The sequence below is a fragment of the Moschus berezovskii genome, chromosome 7, assembly GCF_049115385.1.
Source record: "Moschus berezovskii isolate FMDL1 chromosome 7, NW_MosBer_1.0, whole genome shotgun sequence".
NCBI lineage: Eukaryota > Metazoa > Chordata > Mammalia > Artiodactyla > Moschidae > Moschus > Moschus berezovskii.
The window spans coordinates 77,176,327-77,197,455 of record NC_142466.1 but is presented as its reverse complement, the minus strand read 5'-3'; the positions used below and the strand labels follow the sequence as shown (position 1 = coordinate 77,197,455).

General features: G+C 53.9%; 1 protein-coding gene across 7 annotated transcripts in view; it reads right to left on the bottom strand.

Annotated features, from left to right (window-relative positions):
• Positions 1–2,805: 2,805 nt before the first annotated feature.
• The window catches only part of SORBS3 (sorbin and SH3 domain containing 3), a 28,134-nt gene continuing 9,810 nt past the window's right edge, over positions 2,806–21,129 (bottom strand). For 4 of the 7 annotated variants that reach the window (XM_088838026.1, XM_088838031.1, XM_088838030.1 and 1 more), the window contains 16 exons: positions 19,276–19,314; positions 18,602–18,695; positions 16,497–16,587; positions 16,082–16,168; positions 15,933–15,986; positions 14,777–14,863; positions 14,275–14,321; positions 13,718–13,851; positions 13,445–13,497; positions 13,276–13,322; positions 12,999–13,113; positions 9,834–9,959; positions 8,083–8,391; positions 7,212–7,315; positions 6,522–6,628; positions 2,806–3,642 (listed from right to left, as the gene is read on the bottom strand). In XM_088838026.1, the coding sequence (XP_088694152.1) occupies positions 3,581–3,642; positions 6,522–6,628; positions 7,212–7,315; positions 8,083–8,391; positions 9,834–9,959; positions 12,999–13,113; positions 13,276–13,322; positions 13,445–13,497; positions 13,718–13,851; positions 14,275–14,321; positions 14,777–14,863; positions 15,933–15,986; positions 16,082–16,168; positions 16,497–16,587; positions 18,602–18,695; positions 19,276–19,314 (1,556 nt within the window). In that variant the 3' untranslated portion in view covers positions 2,806–3,580. The remainder of the gene's footprint in view (positions 3,643–6,521; positions 6,629–7,211; positions 7,316–8,082; positions 8,392–9,833; positions 9,960–12,998; positions 13,114–13,275; positions 13,323–13,444; positions 13,498–13,717; positions 13,852–14,274; positions 14,322–14,776; positions 14,864–15,932; positions 15,987–16,081; positions 16,169–16,496; positions 16,588–18,601; positions 18,696–19,275; positions 19,315–21,129) is intronic. The other 3 variants (XM_088838029.1, XM_088838027.1, XM_088838025.1) reach the window with 2 other exon arrangements.

The window sequence follows — 21,129 nt, the reverse complement described above, 5'->3', positions numbered from 1 at the left end:
GCCACTCCCAACAACCACTACTGGCCCATGCTCCTCTGTGCCCCCAGCCCTCTGCCAGCCACCTTGGTCCCTGGCTCTAGGAATCAGGAGAGGACAGCCAAGGAGGACACCCCAGGTGTCATCTGCTCAGAACCATCCAGCAAATGGTTCCCTGTGGAGCCAAACCAGGCAACCCTCACCCTGGGAAACCTCAGGACCCACCAGAGCCAGCTTTCCCATCTCCCGCAGGTCTCCATTTTACTCTGGGGGCTCAGCGGTAAAGAATCTGCCTGCAATGCAGGAGACCCCGGTTCGATCCCTGGGTCTGGAAGATCCCCTGGAAAAGGGAAAGGCTACTCACTTCAGTATTCTTGCCTGGAGAATCCCATGGACAGAGGGCCCTGGGGGGCTACCATCCATGGGGTTGCAGAGTTGGACAGGACTGAGAGCAACACTGTCAGGCTGGCCTGTTTCCAGCACAGCACACCTGTAGGCACAGCTGTAACTCGCCTGTGTCAAGTGTGAGTCATTCCCTCTGAGTTCCCTCTGCAAGGTGTGCCCTCACTTCCCCTCCCACCTACCTATGCCCTCCCTGGACCATCCCGCCTCTAGTGCAGCTACCTGCCCATCCCGGCCTCTCACAGCTGTGTCTGGGTGTATGTAAGCTGCTCTCACACTAACAAGTCCCGGTTCTCCCTGTGTGGCCTCTTGGCCTGATGCATCTGTCCTGCCTCCCAACTAGACTGGAAGCCCCTGAGGGAGCTGGAAGCTGTGAGTAGGACAGGTACCGCCTGGGGCGGGGCTCACCCACAGACCCAACCGCAAGTGCCAGATCTGCTCTACCTAGCTCTGTGACCTAGAGCAATTTCCTCAGCCTCTCCCAGCCTCAGTTTCCTCTGCATCAACTGGGATGATACACAGACTACCCTCCTGTTGTACACACTCCCCTCCTCATCAAGTTGCCCGTTCCTTGGAGGGCTGGGTGGGATTCGTCTGCCTCATGGCTCCACTCCTGGAGTCTAGCACAGTGCCTGGCCCCCTCAGCAGGTACTCCAAGAAATTTTATAAAAGGGATATTATTTGAATGATCAAATGGATTAATTTCCCTCTCCTTGCCGCGCACTCCCATCCTGCCAGTTTGTAACAGGGACTTGGTTTTGCACATCTTTCGGCTCAGATTTTGCCTTGGATAGACTCTAGAGAGATCTGCAGGTTCATCAGCAGAATTTCTGCTCTGTGATTTACAATCATGAAACTCACAATGAAGAGAAAGTCAGCCGACCCTAGGGCACGTCTCTAAGGAACAGAAGGTGGACTGTTCTTGCCCTTAGCAATTCTCTGGTGCTCTGGGCAAGTCACTCACCTCACTGGGATAAGCACCCTAGTGACTTAAGGTCCTTCCTGGCTCTGACCCTCCCCCCAGCCAGGTCACCCCTCCTGCCTTGTGCCAAGTCAAGGCAGAGAAGGAATCATGTACAGGCAGGGCGTAGGGTTAATTTGCTGCAGAGGCTCTAGGGCCCCACCAAGGAGAGGGTGTGGATTTGGTATCTGCCTTAAGGAAAGGAAGTCTCGGCCCTGAGATCTTTTCCTTTCCGAGGGCATCAGGCAACTCAAGGAGATGGGATGGGTGATCAAAAACAGGCTAGCAGGTTCATGGGGAAGGGTCACTTCCACGGCATGGGCTGGGTCTGCCACCCTAGCAGCAGACCATGGCCAGGACTCAGGTGGATGGAGGACTGAAAGCACGTCTCATTCTTCAGGCTGCTGTTTAACCATCACTGGAGCCCAGGCCACACCCAGGCTCAAGGAACCTGCCAGGGACTGGCCACAGCCCTGTCATTCACAGACCTCTTCCACCTGTCTTGACAGAATTAGGAACCATCACCTCTTCCCACCCACCTTGGGTGGGGGTGCCCTAAGTGACAGGCCCAGATGACATGATTGCCAGGAAGAATGTGAGAGAGGCCCAGCCCAGGCCCGCCTCAGGGACCTCATGCGTGACCTTCCTTCTCCAGGGCCTCTGGACAAGAACTGCCCAGGGATTTGGTAGGCTGTGGAGAGAGGCAGCAACAATCATCAGACCTGACTTCAGCATTTTATTATGATGTGACCCAGACAACTTAATTTCTCTGCCTCAGTCTCTCTTGCTGTCAAATGGACCCATAACCTGCCAGTTGGGATGCTTACATCAAACAACATGTGGGTAGCACCTTACACTTGGCTCCTCTCTCAGCAGTGGCCAAGGAATGGAGCTTTCCTTCCTAATGAGAGCAGCCAGGCCCAGACTGCCCCCACAGGCACCGCCAGGCCCCAGGACTTTGTCCTTGGGCCAGAAGATTGGCCTTGGCTAGCTGTGCTCCACCACTCCCAGCTTCCTGCCATCGATTGCTCAAAAACCCAAGCCCAAAAAAGAAAGTAAACAAACACACGAGAGCCCAGAGAAAGAAAACATGAGGAGCAGAGCAAACAGAAATGTCTAGTTCAGCAACCCCACGGCAGCTCCAGGATCAAACCGCTGCGAACGAGGCCACCTTCAGCTCCCACCTCTGGTTTCTCCCCACAATCAGGCCGTGCCCTCGTCCCTGTGATGTTAGTTCTCTCAGCACAGCTTGCCAGATCCTCCAGGCTGCCCAATCCTGCCTGAGACCTGAGATCTTTAGAGATAATGATGCTGCTTTTCCAGCCTTCCCTTTCACACACACACACACACTCACTCATTCACATCCCACTTGATTCCCAGCTCAGCCTACGGCAGAAAGAATTCCCATAACCCTAAGCAGGAGGAGCCCTCTCCATAACCCAAAGAAAAAGGACAGGAAGGCAAGGTCCTGGTACCCAGATTTATTTTACATTTTCTGCTTCCAGAGGGAACTTGGGGACCGCTGGGGTGGCAGGAGGACAGCACATACCCGTCTCCCTGGAATACATCTGGGACAGGCCAGTCCTCGGAAGCCCCGCTCTTCCTGGGCACCAAGGCAGCCGGAATGATAAGCATGGCCCAGGCGCAGGGTTTGGCAGCCTTTGGGAAGAGGGAGCCTTCAGGCAAGACCTCTTGCCAGGCAGCAAATGCTAAAGAAGAGTCATGTCCATCCCATACCACACTCCCAGGCCCAGCTGGGGGCAGGGAGGCAAAGAGGATGGCAAGCAAGCTGGAGTGACAAGGGAGAAAGCCCTCCAGGCGCAGGCGGCCTTTGGTCTCTATTAGGTTAGGAAGCTGGTTCTTGTTAGAGGAACCCCATGGGGGTAAAGCTGGGAGCCGGTCCCTGTTAAGAGGAAACGCCATAGCAGGGTGGGGGACTCAGGGGTCTGGTCTCAATAAGGCCTGAAACAGTCTCCACTTCAAAGCAGACCTCTATATTTGGGGAGTGGGGAAGGGGAGGAAATAAAAGGGCTGTTAGAGGAATGCTTGTGAGTCGTGGGTGGGAATCAGTCCGGGAGGCTTCAAGGGAGGTTCTGTAGGAAAGACTGCTGGGCTTGTCTGCAGATGCCAGCAGCTCAGGTCCTGGGGGAGGGGTGTGTGTGGGGGGCTCCTCTCTCCCTCCCAGAAGTGCTCTGTTCCCCATCCCATCCTGGGTGGGCTCTGAGTTGCCACGGAGACCACTCACACCGGGGCTACATAATTTCCAGGGAATGTCCCAAATTTCTGGGTCCTCCTGGAGACACCTGAAAGAGGAAAGACAGAAAGAACATTCCCCACTTTCAAAAACAGGAATGGGGTGAGCTGGTGGTGGTGGGGGGAGTGCAAGCCCTGCCCTCTGCTGGCAGTACCCAGAACTGCATGTAGAATCCGGGTCCCAGGGAGGGAGGATTCTGCTTTTCTTCACTCTGGGCCCCTGGAAGCAGAAGTGTAGAGGGGCCCAGCCACGCATCATGATGTCGATAATGATGGGTGAGTCTGAGCATTCAACCAACTGTGCATAACTTTGCACACAGCCCTGAATAAACCCTCGGGAAAGCAAGAAAGCAGGAGAATGAGTCACATAACTTAAGCAGGGAGGAATCTCACTGGTCTAGTACGACACCCTAACTTTAGAGATGGAGCAGGTATGGTATATGAGAAGGCCATGTCAGTTCCCCCAAAGCATTCAGCCTCTCAGAGGTAGAAGCAAGACTGAAATCCAGGCCTCTGTCTACTATAACCCCCCAAAATTTGTGTCCTGGGGTAAAGGAGGAGAAATGCTAGAAGTTACAGGAAAACAAAATTAAAGTTCTGGACCATCCTTTCCCCTCAGGCAGCCACCCCCTTTCGTGAGCAGCTGAGGGCCCTCTTGCCCCTAGGCCCTACTGATACTCTTCTCCTGCCTAGAGGGCCTCCCTTCTCCTCTCTGCCTCCCCAAATCCTTCCCCCGCCTCTCTCACTTCCTCCAGGAAGCCTTCCCTGATCTGCACTGTCCAAAATGATACTCACAGGTGGCTGATGAGCACTTGAAATGTGCCAGTGTAACTGAGAAAACAACTGTTCTCAACTTTCCCTCTAAAAGCCCTTGGGGCTTATTCCACAGAAGTGGTACTTTTTCCTCCTGTCTTTAATAGGAGTTGAAAAAAATGCAGAAGTAGAAGTAGTACAGACTAAAATTAGAATGTGTCCCCAAGACTTGATTTAGGTGAACTTGATCAGGTGGTGCTAATAGTAAAGAACTCGACTGCCAATGCAGGAGACATAAGAGATGTGGGTTCAACCCTTGGGTTGGGAAGACCCCCTGGAGGAGGGCATGGCAACAAACTCCAGTATTCTTGCCTGGAGAATCCCATGGAGAGAGAAGCCTGGTGGCTATAGTCCATAAGGATGCAAAGCGTCGGACACAACTGAGCAACATTGCACTCAGGCACAAAGTGCTGCCGTTTTGCCATATATGGACAGCACGGTGGGCTAGGAAGCCTTTGTCACAAACCTATAGTACCTATTTCAGCTGCCCCAGTCCAGTGGTTAAGACTCTGTGCTTCCAATGCAGAGGATGCGTGTTCTATTCCTGGTCAGGGAACTAAGATACCACAAGCCGTGTGGAGTAGCCAAAAAATTCAAAACTGGGCTTCCCTGGTGGCTCAGATGGTGAAGAATCTGCCTGCAATGCAGGAGACCTAGGTTTGATTCCTCGGTTGGGAAGATCCCCTGGAGGAGGGAATGGTTACCCACTCTAGCATTCTTACCTGGGAAATCCCATGGACAGAGGAACCTGGCGAGCTACAGTCCATGGGGTTGCAAAGAGTCGGACACAACTGAGCAACTAACACCTCAGACCTAAATTACTCCTTCCATGAATTTGGTTTCCTTGGGGGAGGGGGATGGATTTTATGATGAATAAGAAATATTAATTTTTTATAGCAAATTGACTTTGAAGATACAAAAAGTTAACTGCATGGAGTAAAACTTGTGAATGAAAAAAAAAAAAGAATGTGCCCTCAAGCCCACCCATCCAAGGAAAAGACTGCTAACAAGGGGTGTGTGTGTGTGTGTGTGTGTTAAGTCCCTTCAGTTGTGTCTGACTCTTTGCGACCCTATGGACTATAGCCTACCAGGTTCCTCTGTCGTTGCCATGCCCTCCTCCAGGGGATCTTCCCAACCCAGGGATCAAACCGGCATCTCTTACATCTACATTGGCAGGTGCATTCTTTACCACTAGCACCACCTGGGAAGCCCCATGTTAGTAAGCTGGTGCTTCACAGTCACTGGTGTGTTGGAAGTGTGGTCAGCACTGAGGTGTTGGGCTTCAGACGAGAGAGGAAGGCTGTCACTCCTGTGGCCACTCCTCCAAAGACACCCCCGCAACCCTTCAGGCCCTGGAGCCTGCTGAGCCAGAGCCTCTGGATGCTCACTGCTCTCTAGGGACGACCCCATCCTCTGAAGCTGTGGCCTGGACCTGACCCGCTCACTCTGGGAAAAGAAAAGTATACTGGGTGGTCACCGTTAACCAGGCCAAGGCCAACCTGAGACTTCCTGCTTTAGTCCTTGCCTGAGCTGCCCTTGGGCCAGCCTTGAGGGTTCGGATCTTTTTCCTCTCTTCTCTTGGGGGTGAGAGAGCTAGCTTCGAGCTATGGGTGGTGGGGGTGGGGACACACAGGTGTGAGACTTGGTCCTCTCCATCAAAGGGCTCAGTGTCTCGGCAGACAAGTCCCCCCACAACCCTCCCACCCAAGGACTGGTCCACAGACACAGGTGTATGATGGAAGGAACAGAGGCCTGGGGGTCGGGAACCCTGCTGCCCTGAGTCCCACTGGCTGCAACACTGTCCCTGAGCTAGTCTGGTTTCCTCCCAGGCCTCACCCTTCTTCAGGGAATGAGAACAACAGAGTGCTGGCTTTGGGAAAGCAGCCAGTGCTGGGCTGGAAGGGTGGGAGGTGGTCAGCCCTTGAATCTCTGCTGAACCAGTCCTGGCAGGCAGGAGCAGCCAGTCAAATCCCCATAGGATCCTGAGATAACCTTTCTGGCCTCTCCCCCAGCCCCTCCCCCCAGGACTCTGAGATACCCTTTCCTTGTCCCCCCGCCCATTCCCCTAGAACTCTGAGATGCACCTGCCCCAAGCCTGCCCGCCAGGCCCACCTACCCACAAACCAGCCGTCGTCACACTGCTGCATAACGTCCACCCGGTCCCCCTCCCTCAGTTCCAGCTCGTCCTCATTCTGGGGCCTGTACTGGTACATCGCCCGGTACCTGCAGGAGACATTGCCATAGCAACCACCAGGACCCTAGCCCCTCCCCAGACCAGGCCTGGCTAGTCCCGAACCAAGGTGGACACATTCTTGGAATTTCCCAGGTCCCTCCATGCTCCCATGAGTCCCTGGCCCAGCTCTGGACATGGCGATTCTTTCCTTCAGTGCCTCCATCTGCAGGCCTGCTCCCTGCTCTCCAAGCCCTAATCACCCACACTCCACCTCCCCTGAACTCTCAATGCCTTCAAATCTGTGCTCCACTTTACACACACACCCACACTGACCTCAGCCCTGGAAACCCAGTGAGAGACGGAGGGGAGGGATGCCCAGTGTGGGAGGCTTGCTCTCAGTCCCAGAGCTAGGAGGGACAGGTCAGGAACACTGCAGACAAGTGTTCTCCCACTCCCGTACCCCCTGCCCCACACACACCCCACCAAAATCCCCCATTAGCACTATAAGGACAAGCACTCCTTAGGAGAACTTTCCCAACTCCATCCTGGGTCAGGAGGAGTAAATTAGTGTGTGCTCAGCACCACCTGTGGAGTAGCCCCCCACCTCGACCAAGCGTCCCAGATGGTACTCACGGGGTCCAGTGTATCTCGGTGGTGGAGGAGGATGAGGTCCCCAGGTCCAGGGGATGGCTGGAGCTTCCAGGATGGGACAGAGCTGACCCAGGGGTGCTGAGACTCTGGGTCCATAGGAAGGCAGGTGGGCACATGCAAGCACGAGGAAGGAGGCATGAACTGGCCTGCCCCCCGCCCTGGGAACAGCGTCCCACGCTGCCTCATTTCATCTTGAAGTCTCCACAGCACAGGGAGACCTGTCTGACTGTGTAACCTCACAGGTGCTGGGAAGTTGGGCCCAGGTAGGGGAGGTGGCTGATCTGCATGTGTGCACAGAGCCGGGAGCAGGAAGCGTCCTGTGCATGGGCTCTGTCCGCCCGTAACAGTTTGCTAAGTGAGGGATGAACATAGGAGCGCATGCTCTTGTCTGGTCAATGTCAGCATGACGACCAATGGCCATCATTGCCCATCAGCTACTTCCTACCAACCACCCTCTGCAGTGGGACTTGCTATCCCCATCTACAAGTGAGGAAAGCCAAACCCAGAGAGGGTAAGTCATCTGCCCAAGGTCACAGAGCAGGTGAATGGCAGACACCCTGACTCCCAGCACACCCTGTCCCAAAACGCTGATACAGGTAAACCCCAAGGGTGGACTCTGGAAGGTCAGGAGGCCTGTGCTGGTTTGGGGGTCCCACCTAAAGACCCATGCCTCCCTGGGCTGCAGCTCCAGGGTCTGGGGTCCTCAAGGACTGCAACACAAGGTTCTCTTCAGTCACCCCACCAGACTATCCTGAGCAGCTGGGGGGGATTCCACAACGCAGAGCCTCCCAGGAATGGGGAATATAGCACAGGGAGCAGGGCTCACTCTTGGGTCTGAGGCAGGTCACCTTACCTGGGTCTGGGGTCTGGACTCCTGGGGAGGGAAGGAGAAGCCGGTGCGGCGGGGGGAGGCCTGGCCCCCCCAGTCAGTGTGGTCAGCTGGGCTGCGCGGCGTTAAGGGAGAGCTGGGGTGATGGACCAGGCGGGCGGTGGGCAGGCGGGGAGACGCAGGGAGCTGGGGGCCATCATCACAGAGCCGGACCCGGGGCTCCCGGGTCACCTGCACATAGCTGGCAGGGAAGATGCCCTGGCGCCCGGTGCCCGAGATGCGGCCCTCATACCAGTGCTCGTTCACCTTGCGGATCAGGCAGACACGCTCCCCCTGGTCACAGAGAGGGAGGGAGGTAGTATCAGCAGGGCCCTAGGCTGCCAGGCACAGGAGGGTGCAGAGTCATTGTAACCTAACACCGTGCATGGAGGGATCAGGCTTGGAGGGGACCAGCTGGTTATATTCAGGCCACACGGCTCCACGGCAGGTTGGTAAGGAGCACTGGGCCAGTGTTAGCACCACTGCCGTGACTGGGTCCTTTCCTGCCTCCACCTTGCAGGTCATCACCACATCAAGAAACAAACCCCCTGAGGACAGCTGGTGTGTCCCCAAGCCCATATACTGGGCTGTCCTAGGAAGGATGGTCTCCAGCCCCCTCCTGCTCCCACCTCTCCACCCAGCCATCTCCGTCCCCCTCTCTCCCCAGGCCAGCTCTTCCAGGGAAACATTCACTAGGTGCATTCACGGCCTTTGCCCTCAAAATAAACCAAGAGAGACCAGTTCCCTTGCTTTCTGGGACATTACTCCATTTTCTTTTTTTCTTTCTTTTTGAACTTTTTGGCTGCACTGCATTGCACGTGGGAACTTAATTCCCTGACCAGGGATGGAACCTGTGTCCCCGGCATTAGAAGTGCAGAGCCTTAACCACTGGACTGTCAGGGAAGTCTCAACATTTTTCAAGCTTTCTGAACCATTATCTATAGTACAAAGAATATGCTGTAATATCAATCCAGTACACCCACACCCACACACACAACTGTCTAACAGTTGGATGGAATACCCTTTCTACGTGCAAGGTATTCTAAGACTTCCATTCTATTATTTTTTAAAATGCTGATGTGATCCTCACAGCCTACCAACCTGCAACTTGAGAAAAAGCACAACTACTCTAGAAGTTTTGAACATTTTAAAAATGGGCAAGGGACTTCCCCGGTGGTTCAGTGGCTAAGACTCTGCACTCCCAATGGCAGGGGACCCAGGTTCGGTCCCTGGTCAGGAAACTAGATCCCACATGCTGCAACTAAGATCCAGGACAACCAAATAAATTAATTAAAATAAATAAATAAAACTGGGCAGGAGACTTCCCTGATGGTCCAGTGGTTAAGAATCCACCTACCAAAACAGGGGACTCGGGTTTAATCCCTGGTCAGGGAACTAAGATTGTACATGCTGTGGGGCAACTAAGCCCCCACGCCACAACTGCAGAGCCTAAGTGCCACAACTACTGAGCTTACGTGCTCTAGAACCCATGTGCTGTAACAGAAGCCTGTGTGCCGCAACAAAGAGCCTATGCAGCCAGAAAAATAAATAAAAATTAAAATAGGCACAATTAAGGGAAAAATATCCAAAGAGACTGAGAAAAAAAATCTGAAACACTAGTGAAAATAGGTATATCTGAGTTTTTTTTTTTTAAGAATATTTTTACTGCACACATTTACCTATGTCTTCACCTGCCCTTGCCCTGCCCCACCCCCTTTCCCCCTGGCCAAGCGTACTTTTCTGAAGGAAAGCTCCACCTCCAGGTCCCCCTTGAAGTTGTACTGGGCCACGGCTTCTCCATACTCCAGCACCTGGTAGGTCGGAGGCTTGATGGGCTTGGGAATCTCATCTGCTGGCAGCACCTGGAGGAAGAGATGACATGAGATCAGCTTGGGTATCAACTGGGCACAGACCTGGGCTCCTGGGGAAGCAATATGAGCAAGGTCTGTCCCCAGACCAGAGTGGAGACAGATACCAAACACAAGCCTGGGGGTACCAGCAGTGAGCACAGGGCACGGGGGTAGTCAACCCCAGAATGCTTCTAGAGGAAGAATTTTCACCAGAGGTTATGTGGAGTGGGCATTATCAGAGTGGACAATGGCAGTGCAAACAGGAGAGAGTTTAAATTGGGGCACAGAAGGACATGAGAGGTACCAAGGAGTAGGGAGCTCCTGGTAAACTGTTCTAAAAGTGAGGATCTACAATTTCACCACTGCTTAGAACCAAGTGTCCATCCCCCGCCTCCACTTTTACCCCACCATGTGCCCAGAGTCGCCATGCTCTCTTCACTTCATCCTACTCAGAAAAATCAAAATGCTAATAAACTAGTTCATACTAAGACGTAAGAACTTCCTTGGTGGCTCAGACGATTGCCTGGTGGGGCAACAGTCCACGGGGTCGCACAGAGTTGGACGTGACTGAGTAACACTTCCAGCATTTCTAGATGTAAATGACTGATGACATGCAGTACTGTATATACTTGTGGAACTTCAGGATCAGGGACATCGTTTTAAGGATAGAGGTCTAGTAATGCCTATGAGATAAAGAGCCTGAAATAGACGACTCAATCGACGGGTCAAAGAGGAAGCCACAAAGGAAATGAGAATAGTCTGAGTTGAATGAAAAAAAAAATCAACATCTGTGGGTTGTAGGTAAAGCTATGCTTAGAGGGAAATTTATAGCATTAAATGTTTACATTTAGGAGGAAAAGGTTTCAGATCAATAATCTGAACTACCACTCTAAGAAACTAGAAAAGAACCTAACCCAAGCTGAATAAAGGAAATAATGAAGAGGCAGAAATCAATGAAATTGAAAACAAAAGTAGAGAAAAATCAATGAAAGTTGGTTCTTTGAAAAGATCCATAAAATTAACCAATTTCTAGCCAGAATAAGAAAAGACAGAGATTATCAATGTCGGGAATGAAAGAAAGGACATTACTTTGGATCACAATAAACTGTGGAAAATTCTTCAAGAGATGGGAATACCAGACCACCTCACCTGCCTCTTGAGAAATCTGTACACAGGTCAGGAAGCAACAGTTAGAACTGGACGTGGAACAACAGACTGATTCCAAATAGGAAAAGGAGTACGTCAAGGCTGTATATCATCACCCTGCTTATTTAACTTATATGCAGAGTACATCATGAGAAATGCTGGGCTGGAAGAAGCACAAGCTGGAATCAAGATTGCCAGGAGAAATATCAGATATGCAGATGACACCACCCTTATGGCAGAAAGTGAAGAAGAACTAAAGAGCCTCTTGATGAAAGTGAAAGAGGAGAGTGAAAAAGTTGACTTAAAGCTCAACATTCAGAAAACTAAGATTATGGCATCCAGTCCCATCACTTCATGGCAAATAGATGCGGAAGCAGTGGAAACAGTGGCTGACTTTATTTTTCTGGGTTCCAAAATCGCTGCAGCCATGAAATTAAAAGATGCTTACTCCTTGGAAGGAAAGTTATGACAAACCCAGACAGCATATTAAAAAGCAGAGACATTACTTTGCCAACAAAGGTCCGTCTAGTCAAGGCTATGGTTTTTCCAGTGGTCACGTATGGTTGTGAGAGTTGGACTATAAAGAAAGCTGAGCGCCGGAGAATTGATGCTTTTGAACTGTGGTGTTGGAGAAGACTCGTGAGAGTCCCGTGGACTGCAAGGAGATCCAACCAGTCCATCCTAAAGGAGATCAATTCTGGGTGTTCATTGGAAGGACTGATGTTGAAGCTGAAACTCCAATACTTTGGCCACCTGATGCAAAGAGCTGACTCATTGGAAAAGACCCTGATGCTGGGAAAGATTGAGGACAGGAGGAGAAGGGGACGACAGAGGATGAGATGGTTGGATGGCATCACCGACTCAAGGGACAAGGGTTTGGGTGGACTCTGGGAGTTGGTGATGGACAGGGAGGCCTGGCATGCTGCGGTTCATGGGGTCACAAAGAGTCAGATACGACTGAACTGAACTGAACTGACATTAAGACGATAATAACAAACATAGGTTCAATCCCTGGTCTGGGAAGACACCACATGCCTTGGGGCGACTAAGCTTGTGTACCTCAACTAGGGAAGCCTGAGCACTCTAGACTCCATGTTCTGCAACAAGAAAAGCCATCACAATGAGAAGCCCATGGACCACAACTAGAGAGTGTAGTCTCACTTGCTGCAACTCGAGAAAGCCCAGTCGCAGCAATGAAGACCCAGTGCAGTCAAAAACAAATAAATATTTAAGAGGATAATAATGAAATATTATGAACAACTTTATGCTGATAATTAGATAATCTGAAATTCCTTAAAAGATACAAATACTCAATAACTTGTAGCCCCATATCTATCAAACCCAGAACCTTGTCTCTGGATTCAGATTCTAGATTTTCTACTTAACAACTTGGCTCTAAACCTCAGTGCATCTGTAAAATGGGGGTGAGCTATCACTTTGCCAGGTTGATCAGGGGATCGAGGGAGGTGATACACAGGAAGGAGATGACACAAGTATATGTGATTGGTGAACTGTCTCAGACTTCATATTCTTGTCAGCTGCAGTTAGATTTCTTCCCAAAAGACAGCTGGAGATGTAGGTTTTGAGAGATGGATTCTGAGTGGTAAAAGTGGGGGACACTGAGAGGGCTGATGGCCTCCAGTACAGGAACTGGGTTGTTTGGTTCTTCCCCTGATCTGGGCTCCACCTTTAGGCCTCCCTTAACAAACATTTAAGGCACGAATGGGAGGGCACGAATGAGGCTGAGACTTGGCCCCTACCCCAGCTCACGGTTTTAGTCTTAGGAAACTTGCCAGGTGTGAGGGAGCAGCCAGTTCTAGAGAGGCTCCCTGGCTGGTTAAAGGGCATCTGCATTCTCTAAGTCTCTGCAAACCCTTCTACCCCTTGCTTGTCACCCCAACTCACCTCCACGTAATTAGCAGGGAAGATGCCCAGGCGGCCATGGTGCTCTCCCTCCAGCCAGTTCTTGTCCACCTCCTTGTGGATGTAGACAATGTCACCTTTCTTCAGAGTCAGCTCCCTGAAGGCCAGAGCAAGGACATTCAGCAATCTGAAGTCCTCAGGGTCCTCCAGACTCTGCCCAGCACCCCCAGAATCCCTCCCCTCCCTCTAGGGGGGCACACTGCAGTCCTGTCCTCCCAGGGACTGCCACAGGGAAGGCAAGGGGCAGAATGGTACTTACTTAGGGGACTGGGCCTGGAAGTCAAACTTGAGCCGGGCGGCCTTCCTCTGGGCAGGGGGAGAGAGCAGGTGACCTCATTCATTCAGCCGGCAAGTAGGCAAGAGCAGTCACCGGGACCCACCCCAGGCCCTCCTTGCACCCTGACCCTGATGGTCCCACCCCCCCTTACCTTTTTCTCTTCCTTCCTGGCAGGGCTGCCCCCTGGATCAGAGGCACTAGGGTCTGTGGAGAAGCACTGCCTCAGCTTGGGAAGGCCATGTCTTGGGGGGCAGGGCTGGGATGGGGCTCTGCTCCCCCCTCCCTGCCCAGGACAGGAACCAGTGGGAACAGGGGGGTTCCGTGACCTTCCTGCTACCTCTGCAGGGGCACCACCTTATCTGGAGCAGTGATGGTGGCAGAGGAGGCCGTCTGGGTGAGAACAACAGCAGGATCTGGTTCTCACCTCGAGTTGAGGAAGGGTAGACAAAGTCCCTCCGACCTAGGAAGGGGCTTCCTCCATCCGCCATCCTGTGGGGGCTCAGGGAGGAACTCGGGTAAAGTGCATTCGGGGAGCTGGAGCTCCAGGCGGAGGCCGGGCTGTGCGGGGACACACGAGTGAGCCACCTGTCTGGAGCTTCACCCCCGACCCGGCTCCCCACTGCCCGCCCGAATGCCCCCCGACCCCGGTCACTTCCTCCCCGCCTCGTCTCCCCGACCCCACCCCTCCTTCTCCCGAGGCGTCTCCCAGGTCCCGGGCCCTCAGCAGGATGTCCTACTTCCCGAGCGGTCAAGGCCGGGAAAGGGTGCGGCCCGGGGGTGGGGGAGGCGGGAGCGAGCGCGGATCCCCTCGCCGCTGCGACCCGAGCCCCCGGGCCGGGGAACCGGCTTCTCTCGGAGGACCGGGGACGGCCCCCCACCCCGGCCGACGAGCGGCCCCTCTCCGCGCTCCCACCCCTCCGCCCGCCGCCGGCGTCCCGGGCTCGCCACCCCTCCCCGCGCCACGTCTCCGCCGCCACTCACCGCGCTGGGGGCCGCGGCTCCCGGGACCGTCGGGGCGCCTGAGAGCTCTGTGCGGAAGACCAGCGCGGTCAAGGCCGGGACGCCGCCTCCGGAAAAGTTTGCGGCGGGGAAGGGGGCCGGAGGGGGAGCGGGAGAGGAGGGGCGGGAGGCACGCGGGGCGGCGGGCCGGGAGCGGGAGGAGCGAGGAGCCGGGGGAGGGACCGCGGGCGTGGAAGGGGGAGGGAAGGCCGGGACAGGGGGCCCCGGGGCTGAGGTCCCGGGGGCGAGGGACCCCTCCGGCTCCGGAGGGCAGGCTGACGTGGAGTCGGCCCGGGGAGGGCTCTTAGGGGTCGCTAGGAACAGTGATCGCCCCGCACTTTGGGGAGGAGACTTGGATGGAGTCGCCCAAGGTCGCGAGTGCAGCTGGAGGCGATGCCTCTTGTCGGCCTGCCCTCCCACCAAAGCCATGCCTGCGCGGCTCGGGGTTCCTGCGCCCACCAGGAGGGCCCCGGGGGGCCGGTACCTTGGGGCACGGCAGCCCAGTCTCGATTGCCCGCAGGTCCTTGTCCAGCTCGGCGCTCAGCTTGGCCAGCTCCCTCTCCAGCAGGACCTGGGGGCGGGTTGTGCGGAGAGACTTGGGCCAGGGTCAAGGTGGGGGGCGGGGAGTGTACCGTAGGGGGAGCTGGGCTGGGCCAAAGTCAGATGTGAGAAGCCCAATGACAACACGTCAAAGCACGGGGCGCTGGGGTAAAGGGCAGGCTCAGGGCGCCGGGCCAGGCCAGGCTGACTACCTCTGGGCCTGCCAGGAGGTGTGTCTTGGGGTGTCAGGAGGGCCCTCCCTGCTGACCCAGCTCACCCATCCCTTACTCCCAGGGTAACACTTTAGCATTTCCTGATGTGTTTCAGGACCATGTACTGTCAGGTTCCTTCTCTGTTCAGGAGCCTACCAGGCTCCCTACTTCCTCTCCTGTCAAGTCTTTTATGGCCCTCCACCGCCTGACTTCACTCTATCCAACCCCGCCCTCCCTCCCACAGCCAGTCCAGCTGCTGGGTGTTACACACACACACACACACACACACACGCGCGCGCGCGCGCCCTTCCAGCCTCTGCCTGTGTCACCCCCATCCTGGACACCCCCTCTCTTTGCCTGGCCTCCAAGCTCCATCTTCAAGAATACTTCCTGACAATTCCAGTCCACACTGACCAGTCTCTTCTCAGCCTGCCATGATGAACACACAATTTTCAACACATGTTTACTGAGCGCCTACTGTATGCCAGAGGCTTCCCTGGTGAGTCAGACAGTAAAGAATCTGCCTGCACTGCAGGAGACCTGGGTTCGATCCCTAGGTTGGGGCAATTCCCTGGAGATGGGAATGGCTACCCCACTCCAGTATTCTTGCCTGGAGAATTTCGTGGACGGAGGAGCCTGGTGGGCGACAGTCCATGGGGTTGCAGAGTCAAACATGACTGAGCAACTAACACTTTCACACACTGTATTATGCCAGGCACTGTCCTGATGCTGGGGGTACAGAGCTAAACCGTATGGGACTGGAGAGGGTCAGAGTTTTGAGTCCATGGCCTTGGCCCATGGTCATGGGGACCTTGACCACCCAGAAAGTCCCTCACTGGTCCCCCAACATATTGTGTCCACTCCCACCCACCTGCCCATAGTACACACCTCAATGGGCTGGGAGGGCTTCTCAACAGGGTCGTCTACCAGTGGTTTCTTGGGCTAAAAGTGGGAAGATTGAGTCAGAGGGGGTGAAATCGCTCCCCCAATGCACGATTTGAGGGTATATCCTTTTCCAGAGAACCAGGCCCACACACCTTCTGCCCAGTCTCTAGTTCTTGCAGAAACTGGTTCCAGGATTCTTCCGTCCAGACATTGTCAGCTTTATCTCGGCGTCTGAGCACCTGCATGGCAGGGAGTAAGCATCAGCTTGAAGAAAGGGGTACCGGGACACTGGCCAGGCTCAAGAAGCAGGCTTTCAGCCACTGTCCACTTCCATGCCCATCAGCACCCTCCCAAGAATTCCAGGATCTTCTGGCTGCACAGGCTCCAAGATGAAGAACAGCTTTACCTGTGCTTGCAGCAGAAAGTGAAAGTGGCTCAGTTGTGTCTGACTCTTTGCGACCCCATGGACTATACAGACTATGCCGACGACTGCAGCAGAGGGCCTGACCAAAGAGCATGGTGATGGGGGAAATGCTGGGCGGGGAGAGGGGATGCTGGGCAAGCTACCTGCTTTGAGGTCTGGTGCAGGGAGGAGGGTGCTCCAGGACTGCAACTGAAGGTGCTTCTGAGAGACTCTTCAGAGACGTCCCAGCTTCTTCTAAAGAAAGGGAAAGACATCTTTCAGTTTCCTTTTAGGGAAACAGAGGCAGGCGTGAGCACACAGTCCTTGGGAGCGAGCTCACCCCTCCCTACCTGCTCTGGGCTGTGGAAGCAGTGTTAAATAGTAAAATGTTATTAGCGCTGAATTCAAATTCCAGTCCCATCACTTAGCTGTGTCTCCTTTGGTCTCAGAGCCTCTGATTCAACACCTATGATATGAGAATGACTCCCACCTTTATAAGGGTGTGGAGAATCTTAGGTGAGGGAACAGACCCGAGACACCCAAGACACGGGCTAACACAAACACATCTGCTCCAGAAGTGGCCAGTCCGTTTCCTGCTGGCCTTGGTGAAACATCCTGCATTTGGGTTCTGTCTGGTCCCATGACTGTGGGCATGTATGTCTGTGCAGCTTCGATGAAGTTGGTCGCCATGACCAAGTGGTCTTGCACCCATACCCAAGGGTGTGAGGCTACATCTTAGTTCCTGGAGAACTCAGGTCAGGGGAAAGAGCCTACAGGCCTGACCCAGGAACTCTGAACAAGTTACTTCTGCTCCACAGGTCTCAGCTCCCTGGGGTGCTAGATCATTGATGTCATCTGTCACAGTTACCTGAGTGTCCTTCCAGGACGCCCTTCTTGGCTGGCTGAAATCTTCCAGTTTCTGCTGAGTTTGAATGTTTTCACAAAGTGGAACCACTGTACCAAGCTTATCAAGTTATGGAATGTCTGAGGGGAGGGTCAGGATTTGTCGGCTGTTACTATGACTCTGCTCTAGGAAGAACATCACTAACAACAGTGATATGAGAATGGAATACATTGTTCCTAATTTAAGGAAGCTCTAGTCATAATTGGAAGGACTGATGCTGAAGCTGCAGCTCCAATACTGTGGCCACCTGATAGGAAGAACAGACTCATTGGAAAAGACCCTGATGTTAGGGAAGATTGAAGGCAGGAGAAGGGGACAACAGAGGACAAGCATCACTGACTCCATGGACATGAATTTGAGCAAGCTCCAGGAGATCGTGGAGGACACAGGAGCCTGGCGTGCTGCAGTCCATGGGGTCACAAAGAGTCGGACATGACTGCAGCTGAACAACAACTAGTCATAATCAAGCTCGTCTGATAATCATGTTTGTGGAGACTTGCGGTATGCTTTGGTCGTCATGCCACACTCTGATCCCATCTAACAGATGGAGCTAGAGAAGCTTAGACTGGATACCTCGGTCAAGGTCACATGGCTAGAGCAGCACACTGGTTTGAATCCAGATGCGTGTGCGTGCTCAGTTGTGTCCAACTTTTTGCGACCCATGGGCTGCAGCCTGCCAGGCTCCTCTGTCCATGGAATTTTCCAGGCAAGAATCCAGAAATCTGGGTCCAAATCTTGACCAAATCTTAGTCTCTACCTTATTGATGATGCCAAGAGCCACAGCCCAGTTAAGGCCAGGCTAATGAGGTCACTCCGTTCCCAGAAAGGAATCAGAAACTCACTAGTGACACTGTGACGAGAGAGCCTCCTGCTTCCTGAGGTTGGGCTGAGCCCCTGCAGCTTGGGCTGAGCTTGTGTGGTTTGCTCAGAAAAGATCCACTGCGTCCTTGACCTGTCTGGAGGGTTCCTCTCGGTGGCATCTGGGACAAAGCCTGAGATCCTCTCTGCCCCTTGTTTTCTCGCAGGCTTCAGAGTGGATGGCTGCAGGTCCATGCCTAGCCACGGGCTACCCGACTGTCCACCCCAAAAGAGGCCTGGACTTTTGGGGTGATGAATTCCTGCCACCAAATACAGAGGCATCCCAGGCGGTCCTGACCACAAAGAGCAGTCAGGTCGTCCCCCTTTGGCTCTGGTGGCATGGAAAGGATCTCAAGCAGTGGGAACCCTGAGAAGGGGCAGAGCCATGGGCGGGAGCCTGCCTGCCTGGTGTGAGACTGTGCCAGCGGTGGCCACCAGGGGGTGCCAGTCCCCTCAAGGAAGCAGGCACCCCTCTGCAGCTCTGGGGCCCTCCCCTTGATGGCTCACCCGCTCAGAGGCGATGTCTGGTTTGGCCTGGCAGGTGGTCTTTGCTGGGGTCCTGGATGCCTTGAGTCTGCAGAGGTGGCAGAGGAAGAATCCACTGAAAGTGAGAGAAAATAAACTTGGGTGGTGAGACGTGAAAGCTGGGGTTGAGGGCACCTGGGTGACCATGGAAGGTTCTAGCCCACCCCCACCCACGCTCCTGGATGGCTGGTGGGAACAGGGGTGATTCTCTGGACCAGTAAGTATGGGCTGGGTGCCAAGAGCTTTACACTCTTCACCAAGCCTTTGAAACATCTGAAAGTGAAGAAAGTGAAGCGGCTCAGTCGTGTCCGACTGTTTGCGACCCTGTGGACTGTAGCCCGCCAGGCTCCTCTGTCCATGGGATTCTCCAGGCAAGAATACTGGAGTGGGTTCTGGGGTGTTCCCATTTTACACGTGAGAAAAGAGAGGCCCAGAGAAAGCAGAGCCAGGGCTAGGCATTTGCTGGACAGTGACTCAGAGGCTCTGAATTATTAATACCATGGACCAGGGGATTTGGAGTTCACGGAAATGGGCTGTACTAAACTTCACAAGTTGAGCTGAGCCAACTGGGGAGCCCCAAAGCCAGGTGTGGCTGAAGGGAGGGGTAAATGCAGGCGCCGGGCTGGGGCATGCCACCACCCCACCCCTGCCTTCACCTTTGGGTGCCTCCTCGAAGGTCCAGTCCAGCTGTAGGTCTAGGGTAGCAGAAAGGAATAGGTCAGGGTGGGGGCAGCAAGTGAGGACAAGGATGGGGAGCCCTGGGAGGCAGCCCCAGAGGCTCCCAGTCCTTCCTGCCTAGAGCAGGGGCCCAGGGCTGAGTCAGAGCCTAAAGAATGTCTCGAGGGAGGGAAGGAATTGGGAGGGCAGTTCTCAGGAGGGCTTGAAATGCCTCTGGCTGCCTTAGGGCCTGAGCGAGCCAAGAGGGCAGTGGCCTTGCCCAAACCCTCCTGTCCTTCCCTCCCTGCGTTCCCACACACACCCTCTCCCTGACCTTTGGAGACCTGCCCTCGCCAGGTCAATTTGGAGAATTCCACTTCCCCTTCACCCTCTTGCCCTTTCTGCACCCTCTTCTAAATCTTCCCCCCTTTGCCCAGACCCAGTCTTCAAGGTGCTCAGGACTTTCTGGGGCCTCCAAGGAAGAGCTACTAACCAGCCAACCCTCTTGATTTCCTTGGCACACAGACATGTAACCACAGGTCTGACCTTAAACGCAAACCACAACCCCCCTCTCTGGATCCCACACCTTCCTCCAGTTCTTGGAGTTTTCTGCTTTCCTTTGCAGCCAACTACTGGCCATAAGGGGCTTCCCAGATGGCGCTAGTGATAAAGAACCCACGTGCCAATGCAGGAGACATAAGAGACACAGGTTCAATCTCTGGGTTGGGAAGATCCCCTGGAGGAGGGCAGGGCAACCCAGTCCAGTATTCTTGCCTGGAGAATCCCATGAACAGAGGAGCCTGGCAGGCTACAGTCCATAGGGTTGCATACATGCTGACCATAAGAAACTCAGTGTCATCAATTCCACTTCCTGATAAGCAGGCTTTTAGCCTGAGCCACCCTCGTCAAGGACTCCAGTGACCTCCATGTTACCAGATCAAATGGTCAGTTCCACCTGATCATCAGCAGCATCAGTCACAGAGGTTCACTTCCTTCTTTAGAAATTTCTTGTCACTTGGCTTCAGGGAGACTACTCTGGTTTTCCTCCTGCCTCCCAAGCTGCCCCTTCCCAGGCAGCCTAGTTGATTCCTGCCCATCTCTCCAAGCAAGTGCTTCAGGGCTCAGTCCCTGGGCCTCTGTCTCTCCATCTCCCTGGGTGATCTGGTCCAGTCTTCTACCTTAAAAAATACTGTCTATTCCAGGGACTCCTAACTTTAGCTGTATATCGGAGCTACTTGGGGGACCTTTATACCAAAAATCTCTTTAAGTGGCTACTTGGGGGACCTTTACACCAAAAATCTCTTTAAGTGGGTCCTTGCTATTTCCATCTGCAGCTTAAGCCTTACCCCAGGAACTACAGACCTGTTTATCAACTGCCCAGTGGCTCAGTGGTAAAGAATCTGCCTTCAATGCCAAAGATGCAGGTTCGATCACTGGGTGGGAAAGAGCCCCTGGAGAAGGAAATGGAACCCACTCCAGCATTCTTGCCTGGGAAAATCCCATGGACAGACGAGCCTGGTGGGCTACAGTGCTTGGGATCACTAAAGACAGACAGGACTTAGCGATTCAAAAACATCAACTGCCACTTGTATGAACCGTATCTAAAACTGAACGCCCCTTAGACTTGCACACACACAACCCCTCCCCGCCTTTCCTGTGTGTATATACATTTATAAAGGGCAACTTCATGGGCTCACTCAGGTTGAAAGTCATCCCTGACTGGTCTCTTTCACGCCACATCCAATCCATCATCAAATTACCATGATTCTGTCTCCAGAATCCCACCAGACCCGCTGCTACTGCCCTGATCTGAGACACTGTCATCTTTAGCCTGGATTTTGGCCAGACCTCCT